The sequence below is a fragment of the Periplaneta americana genome, chromosome 2 (assembly GCF_040183065.1).
Source record: "Periplaneta americana isolate PAMFEO1 chromosome 2, P.americana_PAMFEO1_priV1, whole genome shotgun sequence".
In the NCBI taxonomy this organism is placed as follows: Eukaryota; Metazoa; Arthropoda; class Insecta; order Blattodea; family Blattidae; genus Periplaneta; species Periplaneta americana.
In genome coordinates, this window is record NC_091118.1 from 132,143,787 (window position 1) to 132,171,660 (window position 27,874).

At 33.6% G+C, this 27,874-nt stretch overlaps 1 protein-coding gene across 3 annotated transcripts in view; it reads right to left on the reverse strand.

Moving 5' to 3' along the window:
• Positions 1 to 27,874, reverse strand: part of LOC138694578 (alkylglycerol monooxygenase-like) — a 53,468-nt gene that overhangs the window by 9,185 nt on the left and 16,409 nt on the right. Inside the window, exons 3-9 of one of the 3 annotated variants that reach the window (XM_069818444.1) lie at positions 20,313 to 20,464; positions 18,139 to 18,242; positions 14,477 to 14,639; positions 9,767 to 9,918; positions 9,534 to 9,668; positions 8,765 to 8,878; positions 294 to 1,135 (exon numbers count right to left, since the gene is read on the reverse strand). In XM_069818444.1, the coding sequence (XP_069674545.1) occupies positions 875 to 1,135; positions 8,765 to 8,878; positions 9,534 to 9,668; positions 9,767 to 9,918; positions 14,477 to 14,639; positions 18,139 to 18,242; positions 20,313 to 20,464 (1,081 nt within the window). In that variant the 3' untranslated portion in view covers positions 294 to 874. Of the gene's footprint in view, positions 1 to 293; positions 1,136 to 2,323; positions 2,477 to 8,764; positions 8,879 to 9,533; positions 9,669 to 9,766; positions 9,919 to 14,476; positions 14,640 to 18,138; positions 18,243 to 20,312; positions 20,465 to 27,874 lie in introns of those variants that run through there. The other 2 variants (XM_069818446.1, XM_069818445.1) reach the window with 2 other exon arrangements.

Genomic DNA, 27,874 nt, shown 5'->3' on the forward strand with positions numbered 1-27,874 from the left:
ACCTAAGTACTTTCATAATAATGACGTTTTATTTAATATATTGCATTTTTTTAAGCATAAGAAGTAGGTAGTAGTAGATGTATCTGCAAGACAACTTCTTATGAGTTTGTAAAGTTTTCTGGCAATCAAAACAGGAAACAAAATATAAAAAAATTGAAATCACAGTAGTCCTAAAAGGAGAGCACAATTAAAAATTATTTACATTTAGGTATCTAAGCTTAATATTCTGTATGGGTACACATATTTACAATACAATCTTCGCTTTCTAATACTGGATTACAAAAAAATATTGATTAAAATATTTATATAAAAATTAATTTATTTCTATAAATATCAATGCATTAAACAGTCTGAAAAGAAACTACCAAAACATGCTGTAATTAAATCCAAGCAAAATATGTTCTGTCAAATATTGTATGTATTACATAAACATGCTGAATACCACTTCTGTGTAGTATTTATATTTAACACTACAGCATCGTACATCAGTCTAATACAAGGTAGATACGATTATTTACATACAAAGTCAATAGCATGAACTGTGCTAACTTGTGTGCAGTGACTAGATTAATTTACAAAGTGTTCAATCCTAATTTACTCGCAGTTATTATATAATGTGATTATAAACAATCCAGCAACCTCCAAACCAGGAAAGAGACTATCGGTGAAGAAAGTGAACATATAATAGAGAGACTGACTTACTTAACAAAAGCTCAAATAGAATAGTGATTGCCATCTAACATAATTGGAAATTAAAATCCCATTAACCTTGCTAACAAAATTATATTGAACGCGTTGTATTTTTAAAATGTAGACTAGTAACTAACAATAGAATTAATTTAAATTAAGATATTTTTATTTATCGTTTAACATCTTATGTTGTTTTAATTTCGATGTGAAGAATTCTGAATGTTTTTAAGAGCCAGAAGCAACTGGAGAGAATGAAGAATGACTGCAGCATTGAGTAAGCACCATGGAGCTCCAAACCAGTTCGTTGTACATATGACAGGAACATGAGGCATCGAACCAGTTCAAAAATGCAGGCATGTTGACGGTTTTCAAATAGCATCCCAATCGTTGTCAAAGATAACAATATATAGGTCACAAATCCCAGCACAGCCAGTGGATTCATACCCTGAAAAGAATTAATAACTGCCTTAAATATAAGGTTTTTATGTGCAATGGCAGGGTCCTTATTGCTGATCCTATTGGTGACTTCAATAATTTTATTATGATTGCACTCACACATTGAGTGTGAGATTTCTTCCAGTCCAAATGTTACCGAAATATCAATATAATATATTTTCGGAGCATGAGTGATTCTATGCTCTTTATCAAAGACAGGCTGAAAGAGCTAATAGTAGTGTTTTAGTTTGTTCACTGTGTAAAAATAAACTTCTTTACTTCATAGTACATAGTTTAACTATACAAAGTTATCTGTTGCGCAAAGTTTAAGTATTATTTATTGCAAAGATTTTTTCCTTCAGAACAATTCTTGCCATTCATCACCTACAATTATTTGCTCTGACTCTCTGAGCGTGACTAATAGATGTCTCTAGTATTGAGAAGCATAGACCACTTAGTTCGTGAGAAACTATCCAGATGGTGGGAAAATAAGGTACCAATATTATGAGGAAAAACAACAAACACAATTTTATTAAAAAACAATATAATTAAACACCAATGCAGTCTTATGTTATTGATTCAAGACTGTTGCTGTAAATATGTTAAATATTTTAGCAAGCTACTTTATTTCGAAATTTCGTAAAAAGAAAAGGAATACTTTCATCAGTGTTTGGTAGCAAAGCACTGCTGACCTAACCTAGGGTAATACCTCATCTATCGATGAAAGAAGATAGGTAAGTAGGTAGTATTAAAGATCAGAAACTTGAGAAAAGTGTCTGTAGTAATTCCAAACGAGAGAACTACATGCAGTTAAATAAGGTGATCAGATTTTCAAGTTCCAAAATCAGAACATCTCGCAAAATGGTATAGTAAATTAATGCTGAATTATAAATACCGGTACGGGTATGCAATAACAATAAACAGAATCACGATGAAAACAACACATTGCAATACATGGATACAATAACACAAAAATAACATACAACACAAATTAAAATCGATTGCATGTGTTGAATAGATTTGTCCAGAAGGGAATCAATTGATTTGATGTGTTCTTGAGATTTTCAATACAAATGCCATCTGATCCCATTGTTTTCTTATTTTTCGTCCAGAGGATGGCTACTCTTACTTCAGCTGTGTTCATATCAGCTCTTTGTCATGTGACTCTCACTGTGGTTAGGTTACCTCTGTTGAGGAGAAGGGAGAGGTGTTGGAATCTCAGTGGCAGTGCTAATTAATTTCCTTCTAAAAGCAAGAAAGGGCTCTGTTAGCACCTCTTGACATTGACATCTTGGCAAAGTTCGGGAAGAAACGGCGTCCTGAAATGCCTTCAGAAAAATTCGGGACTGTCCTGGAAAAATCGGGATGGATGGCCACCTTAAGTTAAATCAATTTTGCATTTGTCAATAGATCTACATACCAATAATAAAATGATGGTGCCATTGCAAATATTTAATAATACTGAGCAGCACCACTGCATATAATACATAGAAACAACGCAAGAAAATGTAATATACCGGTAGGCCTACTCTAGCAGTAGGCTTACTTTTGAAGTGATAAAACATACTCGGTTTATCATATAGTCTATAGTCTACTCCGTATTACGGTATGTAAAATGAAGTTAGTACCGGTAATTGTATTCTGAATTATTTGTCTGAATAGTAAAGGATGGTCTTCAGATTTTTGAATTGAGAAAGGTTCAGATCCATAGCAAAGAGATATTGGTAAAAAATGTACCGGTATACAATAAATTGTCAAATTGTGGGAAAAGTTCGGTGGAAAATAAAAAACGAAGAAATAATATTCCTTGTGATTTAGTTTGTTCACTGTGTAAAAATAAACTACTTTATTTGTTAGTACATGGTTTAAGGGGTTAGGTACAGCTTACAGCAGTAAAATTTTGGAAATATTTAACATTTTTTTTCTCCATTACTGTATTCTGTACAATAATGAAAATTGGTATGTGTAAAACATAGTCCTTCTGCTATATGAAAAAAATATTTTTACGATTTAAAAAAAAAAAATTTACATTATTTTTTTTTTTCCCCCAAATCCCAATCACTGAGCAGTAATGAAGCATTTCCCACATAACTCAAAAACTATCCAATATTCTGTGATGAAATTTTTTGTGTGCATTTGTGCATTTTATATCTACAATATGATGCAAGATCACTTCTCTACCTTTGATAGATTGATAAAAAATAAAAAATGGTCAAGTATCAGTACTTTCTTCTAACACAAAATAAAAAAAATATATTATTTATTAAGGAATGTAGTTGAAAGACATGTAAACATGAGTTTCAGTAATAAAATAAAAGAGAGAGAACATGAAAAAATTAAGAAGTTTAAGAATTATAAGGGAAACGCTTCATCACTGTACAGTGAACTGCCACCATTTTGAATTTGTAAAAAAAAATATATAAATAATTTCTTTTAAATCGTAAAAATATTTCTTTCATGTAGCAGAAGGACAGTGTTTTACACATACAATTTTCATTTATTGTACAAGATACAGTAATTGAGGAAAAAAATGTTGAATATTTCCAAAAATTCTACTGCTGTAAACTGTACGTAACCCCTTCCTACATACAAAGTTATCTGTTGCGCAAAGTTTAAGTATTATTTATTGCAGAGACTTTTTCCTTCAGAACAATTCTTGCCATTCATCATCGATGTAATGAAAGTGTATCGAGGATATGAAAAATAATCAGTTGAATGTATACCACAAAAATAGTGTGCATAGCAGAAGGCTAAGAAGAACTCTAAAGTAGATGCATAAACAACATATGTGGAGAGGGGTATCTCCAAGAGAATTACGGAAAAAAGAAAATACCTAAATATCATGATTGTCACTAATGTCAGCATAAGATCATGGAAGCACTTCGTAAATGCCAATTCTCCCCCCCCCCTTTTTTTCGTTTCATTTATTGTGTTCCATAGATCTTACATTAGCATTGAAGCTTTGAGATGTGGAACAAGTCAGAAGTTACACAATTTTTGGTTAGATGCCATATATGGACATCAAGTTGGGAAGTATTAAGTTCCTTCAGAGATGTGGTATCAATATAATGAGAGCATCACTAAATGTTTGCACTTACCGGTAGCCTACTAGTAGCTACAGTGCCACATACACGTCAGAGATTTATTACTATGCTCCTAAGTAAAAAAGAAAAATTCAGCTACCCACTTACTCATATGTTGGGTTTATTCCGAGGTTTTCCCCAACCATAAGGCAAATGTCAGGTAATCTATGGACTCATCCCTGTAACACACTACACTTATTAAACGAGACATTACATATCTGTTTCTTTTCACAACTTCATTGTATTTTTCTGTTGATTTTTAAATGCCTCGCTTAATGACAAGTCTAACAAAATATTGTATAACCAATATATTTGTTAAATAAGGATAAGCATAGACGGCACATGTAATAAATTGTCATTTATATATTTTCGTTTTGCTAAAACGTGCTAGAGAAACAACAGATGCAATGTGATTTTTATAATTTTCATGACAAGCGTGTAACATACGTAAACTATCCATATTCTTGATACCGTCTTTGGCCCAAGCGTTTTTTTTTTTTCGCTTGAAAAAAGTAAACATGGCCAGCAAAAGAGTCGTGACAATTTTGCACTACTGCACAGCTGCGGTGTTTCTTTATACCATGAGACATTAAAATGTCTTTCGAAACCTCCACGTTTTGTTACTTATTGTTCAGATTGTTGAACAGATTGTAATTTTGCTGACAAGTAAAATAAAGAAAACCTCCAAGTGATTTAGTCTTCAAGTCTTTTAATTCAGGAATTGGCCTGCCATTCAAAACAATATTACGTTTTCTCCCTAAATGTACGTGATTCTAAAGAATGTTTAAAAGGCTATCTATAACACAGTCACAATCATAGGAGAATACTTCACTATTAAATTTAGAAGCCATACTTGGGGAGTGAAGGGAAAGGAAGAATAACACACATTTGTCAAAAGTATTTTACATAGAGGCATAAACATGTATAATAAAATTCCAAGCTCCATAATAAGTAGTAAACAAAAGAAGTTTAAAAGCATAGTCAACAGGTTGCTGCTGCATCATATGCCATATACTGTAGAGGAATTTATGTCTTTAGACCTTGCATGAAAGTGCCTACTAATGTGTAATTGTGAAGGCATATAGGTCGTTATTGCTGTTAAGAACATTTCTATTATTATTATTATTATTATTATTATTATTAGTGTTGGTATTATTATTATTATTATTATTATTATTTTTTTTTTTTTTTTTTATACTATCTTAGATACAGTTCTTCTTAAATCATGTCAGCAGATGTCCTGCAATAACAAAGCTACAAATTCATAAATATGCCTATAGTATAATCAGAAACTAGATTAAGATTTAGAAATAAGATTGACAAAGCCATGATTTGTAAAAATCTTTATGGTGAATAAATTACTATTACTATGTCTAACCGGCAAATAATTGTGTTGCAGTCACACCATGGCAATGAAAGTCACTGACACCCAGCCTTGGCAAGTTTGCCGTTGAAATGCTACAGGCAACATGTGGCGTAAATTGGAAACACTGAAGTGTTGTGTATGTATCAATTCAAATCTTCGGAGGTAGATGGCAACCATATCTTTTCTGTCATGTATTGTGTTACGGGAAACTGGTGGATTTAAATTGTTGATAGAAAATACAAATTAAGAAATTGTATAATAAGGAATATACTGGTACTTAATTTCTATTTTTTGTATGTTGCTGGCGACAATACCGACAATGTAGACACCATGTCCCTGGCTGGCCTGCTTGTTCTCCTGATCTTACATTACTAGCCTTTTTTCTTTGGGGAGCAGTCAAGGATGTTGTCTATCGAAATATTTCAATACCACCAGAGGACATGCAGCAACGTATTATTGATGCATGTACATCCATTCAGTAGGCAACAGTAGAAGTCATTCATCGAAAGATTATTGTTGTTAATAAAGCCATTAACTCTATTGCTCTCCAATATTTATCATGCACAGTGGATTTAGAGGAAAGGGCTGAACATCGCTGAAGATAATTCTGATCCATTTCTTCCTGAAGACTGACAGTGCACAAAGTGGTGAAGAAATAATTTCAGTTTTGTTCAAGTGTTTTTACAAACAGTCATGTCCTGTGTGTAATCGAAGGTTGCAATCTTGCAACTCTACTTTTTCTTGGATACTCAGGAATTATATTTTGTTGTACATTGAGGTGCTCCCATCTTTCATTACTTAAAAATTTCGTGGAAATGGTAAGATATTACATATGAATATTTTGCCAGTACCCATTCAAAAATTATTCATTTGTTAAGCTTTATCAAATGGTGTATATTTTCCAACAATCAGATTGGCTGTGATAGCAATAATAGCTGCTCTAGAATTGAAAATAAGAGATCTGGTACAACAGATTTTGAAGTGTCGCCATCAAAATTTGTAGCTCCATAACTTAAGTATTTATAAAACGAGAAAAGTGGTCATGTAGCAACAGCACTTGCTACATTTTGGTTGTACAATAGAGGTCCATCAATAAAAAATATGGAGCTATTCTTTGTTAGGAACTCTACTGTGAATAGTTTTCAATGCTAGCAATTTTACGACATCTTTTGGAGTGTCAATCTTGTTGATATCTTCAACCAGGTTCAGATAATACCCTATTTCTATTGCTTGCATAGGTTTAGTTTTATAAATTACATTTTCTCTACTTGTTGGGAGATTCATATTTTTCTTAATTTCATATACTTTAGGGAAAAAGCTTTCCTGAGATGTTTTTATCTTTTATGGAGGAGAGAACCGAAGGCTTACACTGCAGCCTGAGGGTTACTGTGCTTACCACTCTTGTTCTGTGAATGATACTTGTAGCTGAACGGCCATATAGCACACCACAATGTGAACTTAACCTGGGCTGTGATATGGATGATGATGATGATGATGATGATGATGATGATGATGATGATGATGATGATGTGTGAATTAATGGTGTCGAAATGAGTCTGAGGTCCAACCAAAACTTACCCAGCAATTCTGCTTCAATTGGTTGGGGGAAAATCCGGAAAAATCCCAACCAGGTAATTTGTCCTAACCAGGAGTTTAAATCTGGGTCTGCTTGTTTCATGGTCAAACATGCTAATCGTTACTCACAGAAAGTTAACTATGAAATTTCTTTGCCCCCAATTGCTAATGGAAGTTCTGACCTATTTTTCATATTAAAAGATTGTAATTATGCCTTAATTTCAATGGGCACCACTTTGAGCAGGACATGTTAAAGTGTTCTGTTTTAGTAGGAGTACCAAAGTGCTACAGTGTGTCATTTTACTTCAGACTTTTAATAACTATGCATACTATGGGTTCCATATTGTTTCGCACTCCTCAATGTTTTGTTTATTAGAATAATACATTGTGATACATTTTTTAACAAGCCTTGAAGAATTTAAATTATTAATTGAATAAGAAGTTCATAGTACCATTTAAAGAAAATGAAATCATTATTCGTATCTGCTTAATAAAAAAGGATTCAAGAAAGATATGCCCATAGTATTAATTCACCATTCTACTTAAAAAAAACTTCTGTTTGAAACAACTTTTTATTTTGAGCCTAACAAAAAAATTACTTTGGATGACCAATTTACATGAGACACATTTAGGGTTGCCAACTCTTCCATATTTCCCGGGATCTCCTGTATATGTCCCTAATTTTTAACAGTCTCCTTGCTCCCATATTATTCTTCTCTTCGAGTATTTTTCTCCCTTATATGTTGTTGTTTTCTAATGCCAGACATTTGACAATAAAGTCATTTGACCTCTTGCACTCCAATATTTTTCGAAGATATTATCATGGTCAGCCACTGAAGCACAGATTTTGAGGTGTTCCGAATCCATTTCTTGGTTTGAGTTGCACAATGGGCAGTTAGGGGACTGATATATTCCAATTCTATGCAGGTGTTTGGCCAAACAATCATGGCCTGTTGCCAATCTAAATGCAGCTACAGACGATTTTCGTGGTAAATCGGGAATTAACTGTGGATTATGATGCAGAGAGTTCCATTTTTTCCCTTGAGATTGTATTATCTCCCTTATATTTGCATAATGTAAACATTTTATTTTATTTTGCCGTGAATGATGATTCTTTACATGATGAGTTTTATTGTTCCAGAGATGAATTAAAATATGCAGTCTTTATAGAATGTAGCTAAGAAGTGATTTTAGTGCTCACCCGTTTAAAATCAAACAATGTTAACGTTATAAATTTGGAAAAACTGGCTAGTTTTGTTCTAAACATACCAAATAGTAATGCTCATAAAAGAGGGTGTTTCATCTGATGAACAATAATAAAATTGGACAGACGTTCGAAATAAGAGCACGACAAATTGAATCAAATCAGAGCTGAAAACTGCAGTCGACTTCAACTATTATGCGAGACAAAATATGTCTCAAAATACTCTTAATTGAAGCCTAGCTGCCGAAATGTACAATAAAGTTGTTTTTAGTAACTGAACCGAATAATTTGCCTATTTTCTCTGTGACATTTTGTCGATTCCTTAGTCTCCCGTATTTTCTTTAAAAAAAGTTGGCAACCCTAGACACATTGTACATACATTAATACATTTTACATAATACCGGTACTTACCATATATCTGATAGTGAGTTCTTGAAAACCAATCACCATAACAATAAAATGAAGACATAGATACATGTTGCACCACACTGGAAGCCGAACATCATATTTCTCTCTGCTTCTTATCTATAAACATAAATGAGAACAAAAGTGTAAGAAAACTTAAGAATTTGTTAACTATATTTGGATTAGTTTCAAGTGTTATATTTGTCCCCATTAGAATAAAAAAAGTACAAAATAATACTGACACCAGACAAAACGAAAGTAACATTGTAGTAGTATAAAATACCGTATATAAAAGGAATAATAAATTGTAGAAAATGTCAGCGCAGGTGGGCCAATTGGATCTGGATCCACTAAAATCAACTTTTTCTTCACTGTTAAAAATAAATAAGAAACGAAAAACGTTCTAAATACATTTTATAATCACTGAATAATTATTAAGTTATTTATATTAAATTATTTTTTACAGATGGTGATACGATGATAGTCTCAGAATGAGTCAGAAAACCAGTCACTGATGTTATGAGATGAAGCAAGCAGTTATTGAAAGAGATAACAGGTAAAGTTGAAAGATATTTTCATATTATCAGTTGTAGTTATAAATACTGGTACTTAATATAGTACATAAATTTGTAATCATGTTATAAAGTGTACCTAACTCTTACTGAAATATTATTCTTAGCTCTAAGAGAGAAAACAACAGTCATGATGAGAGCAGTAATTTGTGAATAGATTATAAAATCTAGAACAGAGAAAGCTATAAAGAAATGACACTTACATCCAGCTTGTCCTCATCTGCACCAAGTCGGGGCTTTCCCGGCAACCAACTTGGTCCTTTCCATACTGCAGATAATTTATCTTGCCAATTATTCATGGATTTCCATTTGTTTATTACATTCTGATTATAAAATACCTACACGATTAAAACATAATAAAGTTATATTAATATTATTGGCCATATGGAGGAACTATGAAAATAAAGAAGCAATTTTTATTGTATTGTATACATACCTGTAGAAAAACCGGATTGAATGATGGTTGGTTATACACCAAACCATAGACTATTTCTTCACCTTTGCGTTCTTCAGCAAATGTTCCAAAGATTCGATCCCATATGATAAGAAAACCACCATAATTTTTGTCCAAACAGTATAAATTGCAACCTGTTATAAGAATAAAATACAGTAATAAATAACTTGTTAGTGAAGTGGAGTTCTTAATGACTAATGTTATTTTCACAATCTGAAATCTTTATTTTACTTTTGTATATATATTCAATTTGTCTCAGTTTGTAGAACTGGTTGTTAAATATTTTAAATTAAAAAAAAAAAACTATTTTACAGAAAGGAAGAACAGTAATTTAACAAGAAATTCTCCTGCTTTTTAATATTACAATAGATATATTACAAAAGTAAATGGCAATACAACTCGAGCCAATCATACTGTATTTATTATTATAGATGCTGTACAGTATTATATCTGTGCCAATTACTGTTGAGTTTCAAGTGGCTTTTTTTGGTTGTGGTGTCAGAATACTAAAAGCAAAACAAGAGATATCTGGTTGCCTTCATTTCAATGTTCTAGTCACTGCGTGCTTGATTGTGAGTATAAGCTGAGAGTTCAGACATACTTTTTCTTATAGATTAGTAAAACCTCTTGGTATCTCTCTTCCCCCTCACCATAAACTGTGTCGTTGCACAAAGGCAGAGTTATAATACAAGATCAGTACATTGTTGTCACCTGTCCAACTGTGCAGTCAGTCAAGACAGGAGTATGATATGGGTACCTACAATTTTGAAACCCATCTACGATTACTTTGGCAGTCATCTACTCCTTCCTCTTTAAAGCTAATACCGAATACACAACGATGGAATGTAGTATCCAGAAACATAATTAAAAAAAATAGGACTTTGAACTACAAAATGCACTATTAAGCATATTAATAAGATACTTCGCTTTCTTCTTTTAATACTTCTTCTACAATTTTTTTACTCAATTTAAATGAAATTATTTTTTCATGAAGGATATTGACAATACTGATTGCGTTATTGTTATTGCGCCAGTAGTATTCGGTATAATTTTTAAGCTGTGCTTATGTTTGAATCTGATTCGTAGAGAGCAATCAGTGTAGTGCAGTGAAGCATTATAGTTTTGATCAAGTTTTTCGTATTAGTGGTGATAGCAGTGTGCCTAAGAAAAGTAAATAGATGATTCAGTGGTTGATATTTTAGAAAGTATAAAGTTAAATTAGTAAACATTCAGTACGTCATCACTGCTTTGTAGCAATGCCATATCGTATTTTTGGTCACGGAAAATACTCGTCTTTTACAAAACCACTCACCCGTAATACTTCGTAGCAATCAATGCCTTATTGTATTTTTAATCCAAGAAAAATACTTCTTTTTTTACGAAAACACTCGTTTTTAAGTAACTATGCACAGAATGCTGCAATAGCATGTTGCATTGACATTTTCCTTTATTTATAGTACTTTATTATTATCTTATTTAGTATTTTTTATATTAAAATTTTAACGATGGTGTATCTACTACCAGATTATTTAGCGTCAATGGGATTGGTGATAGCGAGATGGTATTTGGCGAGATGAGGCCGAGGATTCGCCATAGATTACCTGACATTTGCCTTACAGTTGGGGAAAACTTCGGAAAAAAAACCCAACCAGGTAAGCAGCTCAATTGGGATTCAAACCCACGCCTGAGCCTAACTCTGGAAATGCAGGTAAGCGCTTCAGCTGACTGAGCTACACTGGTGGTTATCAGATTTTAGATTTATCAGATGATACTAATGATGACGATCACAATGATAGTTAGAACGGAATGAATAAACATTGACAGAAAAAATGCTGCACTTTATTGGGGATACATCAGCATGTGGAATATGTCACCCAATTTTGGGAATGATACTACAGTTGTGTTGGTTTGGATGTTTTATTTTTGTTTTGTCCTGTGAGAGTAGAGGTCTATGATAAGAGAGATAATTAATTAAGGGTATGCAGTATACACGGTGAACCGTAAGTAATGTCATTAAATTCAGGGAGTTATTCTTTGAGATATTTCAAACAAAAAAGTTTAATACAATTTTGCTCGTTTTTTGCTTCCTTTTGGAGATAAAAAAATTGTTTTGTATGAAATATTTCATAGCATGTTTTGGAAACGCCATTGATTTAATTCCCAGTATGCTCAGTCAATTTAAGAGAGCACAGTATTGTGTTAATAAATGATTGGAAGAATTTTAGTTTTGTCCTTTAAATGTGCAGAAATTTGATCAGAACAAATGTAACTTTTCGTTCTGCAAATTAATTTTTTTTTTCTGTATTTACAGCTATTGTTGTTAGGCCTTGAAAGTTAGAATTCCCACACAGAAACTTGTTGCTAGGGAAAACATAGTTCATAACATAAAACTATTAAGACACATTACACTGCACTTTTCCCTCTGATTGAGGTTCTGGCTGATATGTACATGTATTATTTATCAGGCAGTACATTTCACTTGACGATATGTGTCAGAGGAAGAACAATTGCTTGTATGCATCTGAAGCCTGACTAGTGTAATATGTAGCTAGCTGGTGATGTATGCAATGGAGGGGAAAAGGATCTGGGCACTCTACTCCATTACCTACTGGCCTAGTTGCCTCCTTGTCTTCTTGGTATCACTTGTGAGGTTTAGACCTGTTTTCGAACAGCTGACTAAACAACAACAACAGTGCACTTATTGTTACCTACTTAGTTCCCATTACAGTGCAGTTTTGTGAAGGCTTTGGAATAATAGTGCTCTAAATTTTCAATGCAAAATATATATTTTATTTGCAATTTTTAAAAATATGACCGCGCAAATACAATACACGTTTGTGAAGTGCATTACAAAATCTCGGAAATTGAAAAACTCGCTCTGCTCGTTTTTCAAACTTTTCCTCGATTTTGTGAAAAGAACTTCTTAACCTTGTATCAATCGTACTATACTATTACCACAGTTTAGTATATACAGTCACGAAGCTTGAGTTGTTGAGGTTGCTAGGAACAATAGACTGTGCAGGTACTATTTCGCATTGTCTGTAATGAGGCGATAGTAGCAATCCTAATGTTTAGCAAATTAGCAACTATCTATGGATGCATATTTATTACATATTGAGCTTCGTGACTGTATATACTAGACTGTGCTATTACAATGTTACATTTGTTCAGAACAAATTTCTGCACATATAAAGGACAAAACTAAAATTCTTTCAATCATATATTGTAATACACTGCTCTTTTAAATTTACTGAGCATATTGGCAATTAATCAATGATTTTCCCAAAACACGCTATGAAATGTTTAATATAAAACAATTTTTATCTCCTTAAGTAAGCAGAAACAAGTAAAATTGTATTAAACTGTTTTGTTTGAATTATCTCAAAGAATAAGCCCCTAAAATTAATGACATTACTTATGGTTCACTCTGTATTTTCTCTTCATATGAAATGACATTCTGAAATTAGTCCCAGCTCACAACAAATTGTTCACTATGGTTCACTCAAAATGTATGGTACATGCCTGTTATCACTTTAATATTTCAGAAGTCACGACTACAAGTCAAATGAGTGGTGGCACAGATCTGTACCTGCTCTCTATGCCAAGATATTATTAAGAGAGGTCGCTCAGCACAGCTAAATTTATGCGCAACTTTGGCACCCTTATGTCCATATTGAGAGGAAGTGGATGTCATTGGACATTATGGCACAAGTTACATTGGTTCATGACCTGACTACTAATAACATTAGAATTCGGCCGTGTTAAGTAAGCATTTGAAATCCTATCATTTTTTGTTTGACCACGAATCCCAGAAAGGATGCCCATGCCTGGGGTGAGGAAAGATTTATTCTACGTAAAAAATGGAAGAACCTGAACATATTTTACTCTATCTCTTCTTTCTGCAATCAGATTGCATTTAATTTGATCAGATTTTGAACTCGAATCTCTTATAAGAAAGTCTCTAACCATTCAATTGTCGATTTACCCTGTTCTGAAAGTATGTATTAATTTATTTTGAGTTATCGTACTGAAATTATTCTTTCATTCTATGCAGTAGAATCCCTCTTAACCGGCACCAATGGGACCAGGCTAATTCCGGATACGAGATTTTGCCGGATAATTGAATAAATACCTGTATATACAAAAACAAAAGTTTGTATTTAATGGTGCCAAATGTTAAATGGTGTACTGCAGCCATGTGAAGCTTATTTCTCTATCACTTGCTTATAACTGAATAAACATAAAAACTGTGTGGATTTTATTTATTAGAATACATCACACAACACATATAATACATTAATTTTAGGTTCGAATATTCACTGAAAACGAAAGTTCTTGCGAACTTCCTAATGTGGCAACATTGACGACCCGAACATAACTAAATGAACATAAAAAACTGTGTGAATTTTCTTTATTAAAACACATCACACAACACAAATAATACATTAATATAAGGTTAGAATATTCACTGTAAACGAAAGTTCATGTGGACTTCCTAATGTTGCAAAACTGATAGCCCAGACTGGCAATGTGGCAGATTTAAACATTTTTTTTTTTTTGCCCAGCCATAAGTGCCGTTGTTTTGGTATTGCTGGTTATTTGGGTGCCAGTTACGAAGGATTTTACTGTACTTAAAATTTTTATTAATACCTTAAATTATTGTTGTTACGAAAAAATTACTACTGTACTTACCGTGGTGTACTCTGTGATGTTTAGGTGTATTAAGAATCCATTCCAAAGGCCCTAGTGTGCTAATGGCCTGTGTATGAATCCAGAATTGGTATAATAAATTGAACTGTTGATGAGTGAGGAACTGTGCTGGTGGTATGACCAACGCAAGAGGCAGGTAGAATACCTGTGAAAAATTATATCATGACAGTTAAAATGAATTATTATTAACGTTTATTTGGAATTGCCTTTGGCGACATAATGGTTAGCATGCTTGCTATTACAACTGAAATTCGCAGTTTCAAACCTGACTGACGGCAATACATTTATGAAAAATACTGAAATTGAAAGAATTTTGCTCCTGAATAGAATATTCCAGCAGTTTTTCTCCATGCATCATCATCGTCATCGTCGTCCTCTTCCTCCTCCTCCTCCTCCTCCTCCTCCTCCTCCTCCTCCTCATCATCATCATCATCATCATCGTTATCATCTCATCATCATCATCATCATCATCATCATCATCATCATCATCATCATCTCCACTTCTCTTATCATAGAAGACTTTAATTTCCAGGTATTTCTGTCTTAGAAATTAAATTCGATAGAGCAAAGGCCGGAAAGATTAATCAATTATCATATCAAATCAACCTACCATATCTATATTTTAAATAAAAGTGAACCATATACAAAATAATACATTATTTTTTAGTTTCTGTAATAAAGGATAAATTTATTATTAAATTACCAGAGTAAATCTGGTTGCAATTATTTCTTCTTACTCAAAATTATATAATTGATATTAATTTCTTGAATGAAGTCCAATGTTACACTTAACTATTTTCATTAGTAGTTTAGTCTATGTCACTGATGTAGCTCAGTCGGCTAAGGTGTTTGCCTGTCAATCCAGAGTTGCGCTCAGGCGCGGGTTCGATTCCCGCTTGGACTGATTATCTGGTTGGGTTTTTCCGAGGTTTTCCCCAACCGTAAGGCGAATTTCAGGTAATCTATGGTGAATCCTTGGCGTCGCTAAATAATCAAGTAAAAGAAAAATTTAGTCTAAAGAAATTAATAGCAAATATGTAGAGTGACCAAGCATTTGGTCGAAACTTCTGAAAAACACACACAAATGTTGAAGTAGAATAGCAACCCATGCCATTTGGACTCCACCTGGAGCACTCTGCTGATGATTATATTATAGATACTGTACATGAAGATGTGAATATAAATGGTTTTATTTGGTATTTATATCGATAATGTTTTTAATTATTAGTCCCAATTTAATTAGAATTTTATCATGTTGGAATGTTTTAAGTTTAGTAGAGATGGGTGTGACAACATTTTGTCATCATAACTCCGAATTGTGACAGCCCCAGAAAAATCGCTGTGGCAGATAATAACGATTTTGTCACAGTGTAATATTTTATGTTCAGATGATTTCTGGCGACTACCGACAGAAGTTTCTGTTTATTGATCTTTTGCAAATTGGCATACTGATGCCAAAAGTATTTATGTATACCAACAATACCGATTAGCCAAAAAGTAACAAACATGCGGTGTTATCGCGATGTGTGCGTGTGTATATTCACGAGAATGTTTATGAATGATTAAATGAATCATTCGTGGATGAATATAGGGAGCGCATTCGGTGATGTGTGAATGTATTTTTTTTTTAGCTTGAGTGTCAAAGAGTTGTCAACTGAGACGATAATTAATTATTAGTTCTCAGTTATCTTGTCCTTCAAGTTCGTATTAGATCTTCTAACTTGCAGTTGTCTGGAACTGTCACTTATACGTACATCAGTAGCGGACGGTGGGTTTGAAAGTTGAGGAGGCCAAGACGTGAATGATGAGAATATAAAAATACAAGGCCTGTGACGTACAACATTACCAAGTGCAGAATTTATATATTTTAAGAAATTAAAATTAGGTTTTCCAATTTATGTTTTAGGATTTTAAATCTTATGTTTAGGAATTTATATGATTTTACGGGGAAAGAATAAAAATAAACAACATACTGTTAATATATTACAACGGCTTGGTAAAGATTGCCTCTCTTTAAGACACTTTGAGTCCTAACCTATGAATTAGGTCTTTTAGGTCATATTGAATTTAAGAATGTTACTCTTTGCTACATAAAACGAATAAGAAAAATAATATTTCGAGAGTAACGAGATTGCAAAAAAAAAATTGATTCGAACCTAAGAATCTGGGTCTTGCTCATTACTATTACATAGTCTAATTTTACAGCAAATTAACTCGACGATCCTCTTTCTTCGCAAACCGATCAAATAAGTCACAACATACTGAATAACTGCTACTAGAAGAAGCTAGAGACAAATCTGCATTTGTTTCTAAACTCGTGATATATTTAAAATACTGTATAAGTAAATGCATCTCGTAACACAAAAGAATAAAATAACTAGAACACCTGCAAACAAGAGAAAATCTAACAACGTAAATGAAAACTTTTACTTAGGGAGAGAAAACTAACCACACGTGACTCAATTTTCTAAAACCAGGAAGAGAGAAAGAGAGAAACCTTCCCAATACAGCCATGACTATAAGCAGTACAGTTGTCAGCGGTGGGTAGGACATCTCCAAATCGGCTCCCCTCGCGCGTTCTAGTCAAGTTTAAACACTCTTCTAACCAGCTATCTTATTGGTTGAACTGCTGTTGTCATGGTTACTGGGGAGTAGCATTATGTAGCCGACTCCTCTCTCCCACTCTTGCATAGACGCTGCAGGATGCTAGATGTCGACTATACAGGTTACAGCACTATCTGTTATTTTTCAGTACGAATTATTTATACTATCTACAGTATACTGAGCGGGCATCACCAACTGAATGTGGTCGACTTTACGTAACTTACATCTTAGTCGTAGTGAATAGTAAAATTAATATAAAGGAAAAAATGTTCGTCATTTGCTGTAACTTGTCTGTGATCTTAATTCAGCTGAAATTATTACTACCATATTGTGTTCTGGTAAAATATTAGGGGAGGCTCGGCCTCCCTTGCCTCCCCTGAAAATCTGCCGCTGACGTACATCAGTCGCCAACATCGCATTCAGTCACATATTGGGTGGAGATGGCGATTTCTCGGAGCTATGTGTTTTGAAACTGCAGTCACAGTCTGAACCAGTGAGAAACCTATCACAGCAACGAAATCACAGGTCTTCAAACCACACTCCATCACTAAAGTTCAGTTTCTTATTGTTTAGTAATTTATATCAGAATGTTAAATCTTCTAGGCACTGCTACACCTAGACCATTTTGCAGATTTGCTGATAATCACACAACTGTGCAATGATTCGGTATTCCCTCAAATAGATATTACTGTATTATTATTATTATTATTATTATTATTATTATTATTATTATTATTATTATCATCATCATCATCATCATCAATGAAATTGTGCATTACCTGAAGTCCAGGTTCAGTGTTTCGCTGACCTCTTATCATGGAGATCCTATAATGTATCACTCTACTGTCAGACCGAAAATAGTCCTAATATGAACTTAGAATAAACACCTTAAAAGGCGTTTAAGAAAGTTTAAAGTTATTTTTTTTACGCTTATCATATCCTATTTATAAAAACATTAAAGGAGGCATTCAACCATGATCATAAATCACAGCCATCCACATCATTGGCACAAAAAGTAACTCAAAAATGTAAAAACTTACAAAGCCACACCATCCCTGTAGAACAGACTGGCGCAGACCCACAGCAAGATTGTACTCCTCAGAGCTGTGATGGACCTGGTGCTGTGCCCATAATAGGTGAACCTCTGCAAAGAAAACAATTAATTTCTTATATGGCCGGAAAATTAAATTATATTATAGCTTCTTTCGCTAAACAGCATTTTTTTATTCGCAAGTCCAGTACATGATGGGTACCTGCTGTGATCGTAATACAGACAGAATTTGTGTGTATCAACTGCACAAACTGTATTTTTAAATTAAAAAGTCTTCAAAATTGAAGAGTATTCTGAAATTGTTGATCTTACATTTTTCTGCAACCCTCAGGGCTTTTCATTTGCAAGTTTGTGAGTTGGTGACCACAAGGACCCGAGCTCAATCTGATATTGCTTTCACTTACTTATATCAGATTCCTCAATTTCAATCTTTTCTGTTTGATTACTCTTGATCAACTCTTGTTTTTTTTTCGACGTCAAAGATATTAAAGTATTCGAGGTCTTTGGTTGTCTTTCCTTTTCTTTTCTAAATATTGAATGATGTAACCGCCTATTGGTGCTCATTTAATCATTATGTTTATGGCCATAATATGAAGCTTCTTTATCGTAAAAAGTCCAGAGGTAAAATAGCTCCCTCTTTGAATCTCCGGTTGGGAGCCAGAAGAAGCCTTAATATATTGCAATGGAATGCAGATGGCCTAATTCAGGCGAAGAAAACAGAGTTGTCGAAAATATTATATGATGGAAAAATCGACTTCTTTTGTATAGTAGAGGCTAACGTATCAGAAAATAATATAAAATACTATGAGATAAAAGATTACACAATTAATATACTTCCAAAATCTAGACAAGTAGCCGTGGAATATTAGTTGGAACACACAAAAAAAAATTACCTCTAAATTTAATACGGTATTGTAAAGAATCTGTCAGAAGAAGATAAAAGTGAAATAATTAAAATAGATGTTTGGAAACATAACAATCATATAAAGGTGTTCTGTGTATAGGGCTATAATCCCCCGCAAAACAAATTAAAGCAGGAATCATTGGATATCCCTAATAAGACTGTTGTATTAGGAGACTTTAATTGACAAAGATGCTGCTAGAAGAAAAGCAGAAAATACAAAGATCCATAGGATGTAATCTCCTGGAGACAGGAAGCAGCTTTATTGAGAAAATAAATATGCACTTCAAAGAAAAAAAAAAAAAACATTCAATACATTCTTAGAAAATCTTGATTATAGAAAAGATGGTTCCAAAATACATAATTTCATCAAAATCTTGATAATAAAATGATGCATCAACAAAGGAAAGAGCCTATAATTACCACAAAAATCTTACATTCTAATATACAAATTGCTACAGCATTCACTAAACACTGTACTAAGAAAGAACCCATAACAAAAGAACAGAAACAGTATAAAAAAGAAATAAAAATGAAATTGAAGCAGTCTTTCAAAAATGAAAATGGTGTTAAAGACTTTTATGAAAAATTTACAATACAAAAATTAATTTTTGATTTAATTTAATATTGTAAGAAAACTAAGAATTGTTATGTGTACTCAATTTGATTAAACTGGTTTTATAAACATGAATTACGAATGATTAACTTTGTGACTATTTTGTGTATTTATTTCCACTTTTTGTTTTATGTTTGATAAGTAAGATGTAAACCAACCTCAGAGCTCATCTTTAATACCATAAAACTTTAATTTGTTTATCAGTATATTGTGTTCTACATAGTCAAATACTTTGGCCGAGTCACAAAATAGTGAACTTTAATAATAATAATAATAATAATAATAATAATAATAATAATAATAATAATAATAATAATAATCACCACCACCACCACATCATCATCATCATCATCATCATCATCATTCAGACGGATTCATCACCATCACTACCATCATCATCATCATCCACACAGATTCGGCCTCTAAGTCTTGTCCAGTTTCATACCCAGTTGCTGCCACCATCTCATTGCAAGTCTTAGCTGTTTACAACAACTCCATCATTTAGGTTTTTTGTCTCAAATTTTCACCTGACAACGAAAGCACTATGGGCAAGTATTGGTATTCTGCCATAAATTCTTATGCCTCCAAATAAAGAGGATTCAGGTATATTACTGTAAACTTTTTTCAAGTTACAAAATAAACTTACCATGGCATGCTCGATGTACCCAGTAGTAACAGAAGTCAACACCAATGACAGCCAGATACCAGGTCCAAGCAGAGTCCCATGGAAGTTCAATCACTCGAAAATGTTGATGAATATAGATGTAGGCCCAGTTCTCTCCACCTCGAAATACCAGTCTGTATAAAACATTAGAGTGTGTATATAAGTGATTGGTTCTTAAGTCACAGATACATTTAGTTCACAAGCGATTGTGAATCTGAGAATTCCAAAGTTACCGTTATTTTTGTGTTAATAATCTATACACTGATTAATTATTCTGAAACGTCTGGATTGTTGTAATATGTTACTAGTCAGTGATGTATGCAATGGAAGGGGAAAGGAACTGACCACCCTACCCCATTATGTCCTGGGTTAGTTGCCTCATTAGTGATGTCTTATTGGTTCACTTACGAGGTTCAAACCTGTCTTCGGGCAGTTGACTAAACAAACAACATAGGACTTGAAATAGTTGTATGATAGACATCTCGTGATATCTCTCATAAATATGGATTAAACTGACTGATGTTCGGGCTGTATGCAGTGAGGTAGTAGGAGAGAAAGAATGGTATTTTTCGGAGGGGTATGCTCAGATTTATTTATACCGCAATTAGAAAACACCTGTTGGAGCCAATGGTAACTCTCTTTTTCGTTCGACTTCCGACATATGTGATCTTTTCGGAATCCTTACATCCTAGTGTATTTCACTGGTAGTGATGATATTTTCCTCCGAATTTCTTGGGCATGTTTGAAATTTTCACTACAACTTTCAGAAACTGAGTCTCGTAACTCTCGTAATTCAACTTGCAGATAAATTATATTTTTATTCACTGATGACGTCTTTAAGCAACAGAACGAGGTATAGCTCGCTTCCTTATCTCGAGTCACACTGACGCAATCGGCTCTGAAGTGCACTGAGGCCACTAAAGACGGCCATTTTCGCCGTGCTCCCTTCGGTCCTCATGCATATGTTCCTACTGGTTTACATATTGTTAAGAATCGACATCTGCCCTCTATTCAACTGTAAATAAATTAGTAACGCAGCTCTTATAGTTTCCATGCAATAAGCTCTTCAGATTTTCCTCTTTTTGGGATATCCATACATACTCCCTCGGGGAATGACGTAGTTCTAAGTAAAAAAAAAAAAAAAGATATCGTACTAGAAGAAGAAGAAGAAGAAGAAGAAGAAGAAGAAGAAGAAGAAGAAGAAAGAATAACAGAAATTAAAATGTGTATATTTTTTAATTTCATCTTCATTCATATGACACTGCAATTCCATAATATATAGATCCAGACTGTGTGGAGAGAGGAAGATTTCAAATTGATTTGAAAATGATCCATTTTTAATATTACGAGGGTTGTTTGGAAAGTTCATAGCCTGACATAAAAATTAAACTAAGATTATTCTGAAACAATCTTTATTTCTCAACATGATCCTCCCTGAGATTCACACACTTGATCTACCAGTGCTACAATGCTCTATACCTTTCTCGTACACAGATTCCTCGAGGTGTGCAAAAAGCCTTCTGCTGCTGCAATAACCTCTTCATTTGACGAAAATTTCTTCCCTGCCAAGTGAGTTTTGAGCTTTGGGTAAAGAAATAAGTCTGAGGATACGACATCTGGCGTGTAGGAGGGATGCGGCAACAATTCGAACGTAGTTCGCGTAGTTTAGCAACCGCGATTGCAGACATGTGAGCAGGTGCATTGTTGTGATGAAACAACACTTTCCTCTTGGCCATACCCGGTCTCTTCTCGCGAATTTTTCCTTTCAGTTGCTTAGGGAGATTTGAATAGTATTCGCTTTGATAGATAGTGAATCATTATTATCCCTTTAGAATCCCAGCCATGACTTTCTGAGCCGATTGAACGGCTTTTGCTTTCTTTGGAGGCGGAGAATTACTGTGCTGTCATTGTTTCGACTGCTGTTTTGTCTCTGATATGTAGTAGTGGTTTCAGTTTCATCATTGGTCAGAAACCGCCTCAAAAAATCTGGTGTATTTTTCTCGAATCGATTAGAAAATCCCTCGAAATTTGACTTTGAACATGCTTTTCTTTCGGTGTTAACAAATGCAGAAAACACCTTAAGTAGACCTTGGACATGCTCGAAACATTGAATAAGATGTGGTGCACTCTTTCAGTTGAGATACGCATAACCTCGCTAATTTCCCGCGCTTTTAGTCGACTGTCATACAAAACTATATTATGGATTTTTTATACGATTTCTTTACTTGTTTCTGTTACTGGACGTCTAATGCGGGGGTCGCCTTCCACACTCTCTCGACCATGTTTAAATAGTACCGCCCATTTTTTCAGAGTCGAAAACGCTGGAGCGGATTTCTCCATGTCTGCTTTAATTTAATTTGGACTCATTCCCCTTTTTTACGAAATATTTAGTGACAACAAGAAGCTCGTTATTTTCCGTCAGGCCACGATCTTTTCAAATGCACTTCGTACTATAGAGTACAGTGATAATGAAATATATCAAATATGAATGATAATTCTGCTCGAATATAAGTCAGATCTCTATATTCTGACCTATTATAGGTCTACTGACTATAGATACTGATACATTTTAATATTAATGAATTTAAATGCCTATCCATGCCTATCTACAGAACGAATTACGGTATTTAAAGATGTGCGTATTAGATGTGATTTGCTCACTACAGAAAAGAATTTATTTTCATCTTTTTGTAGTGTATACATTAAATATTTTCACTTCTTGCTTGACAATTTTATTATTACAATTCACTGGAGAAATCTGTTATGAGGGAGATGTTTTTGAGTACTTCATTTTTTCTAGTTGAGTTTATAGTTACAGTATATCATATTTCTGTCTGTGAGTATTTATATTTCTTCTCTATTTTTCTATATACACTTTTAACACTTACACAGTATATCACTGATTAAATTTTCAACTTCTAGACTTTGGACAATGAAGAACAAGACTTCGAAACAAGTCGCCGGGTAAATCCTAAATATTAACACAATAAAGAAGTTTGAAATTTAATCAGTGGCTTATTGCACGCACATTAATATTTCATTTTATTTTGAGGACACGTTCGCTATCCAGCCTACATAATTATTGTACTCAAATTCATATTTTATACTTTGTTTTCTGCTTTACTTAGAGGCTTCTGAGGTCTCGCAAAACGTTGAGACACAGTATAACCACAGTCTACTATATACAGTCACGAAGCTTGGGGTGATTTTTTGCATTTCTCGCGATAGTTGCTAACCGCTTGGAGCGCTGTGAGTACTAGGAACAATAGACTGTGTCACTGCCATCGTGATCTAATACAGGCCGTAAAGCAGACCATGTGACTCGCTTAACCCGTTCACGAAGGGCGGCGTTTTAACCATATAAATTAATTGGAATGCATAAAGAGTAACATATATTTCTCTAAAATGTAGTGTAATTGCATTAATAAAATTTAAAACAATGATTAGGAGACACTTCAGACATAATTCCTTGCGAGTTAAGGTATAATATTATTTTTGGTGCGAAAATTACGTTGTTCGTATGTAATTTTTTCAAAAAAATACGATTTCAAAAGTACAATACATTTTATCGTCTACTGGGGAAAGGGTCTGTGATGAGGCGATAGTAGCGATCCTGGTGGTTAGCAACTATCTATGGATGCATATTTCAACTGTCTAAGTTTGCATATTTAGTAAGAGGTCAATACGTAGTAAATATGCATCCATAGATAGTTGCTAACCACTAGGATCGCTACTATCGCCTCATTACAGACAATGCGAAATAGTACCTGCACAATCTATTGTTTCTAGTACCCTCATAAACTCAAGCTTCGTGAGTGTATACTAGACTGTGCTATTACATTGAGAGGTGAGACATGAAGACCAGAAAGCATGGCTGCAATATTTTACTTGGCAACAAAGAAAAAGAATGCCAAAGGGTTAATTTATACTGATTGCAGCAACAAAGAAAAAGAATGTGCAGTAAGAAAAACATCCCTCACTTTAATCATATTATATTTAATCTTATTCATCATCTAAAACGTCTGGGTGGCATACAGAGAACTGTTTGCAGGACCACAACAAGATACCAATACCATGCTACAATCGAACATTTCATAATTTCTACAGTAAATTAAAATCGGTATTTTTAGTAACCACATTTAATATTTGAAAAATAAATTTATTTGTTCTTTAAGATCTCATCCAGATCCCCTATTAAAATAAGTTCAGTTATTGTAAAATTATTAATATTTTTCTGTGGGTGTTTCATTTTAGAATTACAGTGAAAATAAATAACTACAGTATATTCTTACTAATCCGGCCATTCCTTGCATAGAGGTATGCCGGATTAGCGAGAGTGTCGCATTATTGAGAGTGCTCAGAATGTTATTAAATTTAATGTTACAAACTACGTCAACCACTTTACTTGCACTACTAAATCGAAACTAGAACGTTTCACACGTGGCCGGAGCGTATATACATAAATATAAGTGTGTAAGTAATACAGTATAACACATGGCACTTGTGCAAATTTCCCAGAGAACTGTTATAGTAGAAGTGATAGAAAGTCATCAGAAGGAGGCCGGATCGGCGAGAGTCTAGTGTATCAATAAAAACTGTTCCTTCGTGATTGGTTTATGTACGGATGTGCTCTCGCATATTTCAGCCATGAAGCAAATTAACTCAATACTTTCATCCAAACCCCTGGACAGATCGTTGGTTAGCCGGCTAGAGCATCAAATTTGAATTCATTGGGATTCTACCTGTACAATCGATTGAATTCAGTACACTAGAACATTTCGAACAAACCAGAACTACAAAGGAAACTGAACATGTCTAATGAAACTATTTCAAATGGAAGTAAACGGGTTCATTGACATTAGAAGATCACTGAGGCACAGGCCTATAGCGCTTCTCTGTTTTCGAGTTCAGTAACGTCACTTCTTTATTATGAGCACTATTGTAGTTTTTAAATTATACTGTGTCTCTGAAATAAAGCATTCTAGGTAAAAAATAATTCATTCTATTAGGTCGATGCATAGGCCTAAGTTCGTAGCGTTTTTCGTTGCTATGGTAGCTGTGTCACTAAAGTATACTATTAGACCCATGGGTACGTATTAGACCTAAATAAATGAGAGTACAGAAAAACACTACGAACTTATGCACCAACCTAATAATTTTATTTTTATCTCTAAAACCTCTAACAACAAACTTACTAATGAAATCGTGCACATTTTCCGTTAATTTGAAATTAGTTCTTTTCACATCACATTGAACGTATTAGCTTGTTTTTATTCAGCGTAGTGTGACGAGTTGTCAGAAACGTTTGATTGCACGTGAATGGTAAAATTTTGTTGTTGTCTGTAGTCTTAGCTTCGGGAGTTTGATAGTTTCAGTGATCTTCAGTTTTTTTTTATTTAATACGACAAGGTCACATTGAAAAATACCGGCGGACCTTCAGTCAGACCTATACCGAACCGACAAAGCAGAATAGCTGGAGGAACCTGTTTCTTGCAACGGGGCTGGAAAGCAATGACGTCACAAGATGATCAGTTAATTAATATGACGTATTATCTGACGTAGTATGTCCGTGTTTTGCAATCCGTAACAATTACGTCGCATCTAAGACCATTCATTTAAACTGAAGTTGCATAAATGCAAGTAAGTTATAGTAAAAAGTAATAACAAAAAGCTGGAATAGACACGTGTTTAACACGATGGAAACGATTTTATTTTACTTGGAAGTGAAACACCCGTGTTCTTAAACGTGACATGAAGCCGTAGTACGATTGTTTTAAATTAAAACATATATTGTAATCGGTGTCATGCAAATGAGCACTATTCATATAGGCTACTTAAGCAGTAACTAATCAATTTTATATATATATATATATATATATATATATATATATATATATATATATAACAAATGCTTAATGTTAGTGTTTCATGCTTAGAACCAGTTTAAGAGGAATTTTCAGTGGATGTTGGTGCAGATTTTCTCCAGATACTCCCGTTTCCTATTTTATTCCAATATTTCTATATGATTCACAAATGTTCTTATTATCATCTTAATTGTAGTCATCATCATCATCATTATCATCATCATCGAGGTAGGCTTACGTAGTCTGTTTTGTTCATAGTGTTATAGTAGAGTTATTTTGAGAAATGTTCTTAATATATTTTTTGGTACCGGGTATTCAGTACCTACGTAAAGTGGTTGCTTTAGAGACAGATAGCAGTCCATAAAATGAACTATTATAGGAATCAATCCTATAAAGTGCTCACGACAACACTTGATGGATTGAATTTGTCGTAACCACAACACATTATTCAAGTGGCCGCCTTTGTAAAATTGATATCGGAAATACATTCTAATAAATACAGTGTCACTGTAGAATACCGTGGCGTGCCAATATGAATAAATATTGAAAATAATATTATATTTTAGTTTAATACTAGTTTTAGAAACCACTTTACGGACTGAGTGCCAAAAAACATTCTATGTAACAAGTACGTGAAACCTTCAGCGGCCTCGTATAATATTACGAACTCGACTTACGCTTCGTCCATAAACTTCAAAGTCCTCAAATGTTTCTATATTTTATAAATAACAAATGCATAACAGTTGTTAGCTGGGTATAAAAAGAATAAGAAGTTATTTTGCTCTCTTGTATAATATCCTCAAATGCAGTTACGAGGTTTTAAAAGTAAGTCAACGATATGTGTATCTGTCCAACTCGAAATATATGAAATTATTTTTATGTTAAACATCTATATTCGACCTATAAACTGGGAAAACGTATAACACTTTTGTATAAGATGAAGTTCCTAAAGTTGGCAGTTTCAAAAATAAATGGAATGTTTATAAAAGGAAATGATGACGTCATACACTGATAGATGACAGTCAGTCGTGTAAGTGCAAGCTAGACGAGTCCACTTATACAATACAAGAGAGGTTGGCTACTCAGAACTGAGAAAAATGGAAGAATGCATTTTATAACTATATGCTAATGCTGAAATTGATAACTTTTACAAGAGTGAGTAGACCCTATTGGTGTGTTGTGAAAGCACGAAAGACAAGACAATAATGAAAGTAAAAATGGTGAACCAGTACCTAAAACCAAAACTTGCCAAAAAGAGTGTAAAAAACGAGTGAGGGACTGTAGGAATAAGATTGTATTGTTATATTATAGTATTTATTTAACCCTTAAACCTATCCTTACCCAACCTAAAAGTTGCATGTCAAGAATAAAGACGTTTCACGCAATCCAAGGGATTTCATAAATCTTCTGTTACTTTTTGTAGACTAACTAAAACAAACAGCTGCTATAAGTATCAAATAAAGTAGTAGTGGTAATGGTAGTGGGAGTAGCAGTAATAACATAATAAATCAGGGGTAATAATAATAATAATAATAATAATAATAATAATAATAATAATAATAATAATAATAATAATAATAATAATAACAGTAACATTTTTTCTTAGATTTTAGAATGGAATTTTGGTTGGATATGGGCGAGGTGGCAGGTTTATGTAAAAAAAAAAAACAGGTTTATTGC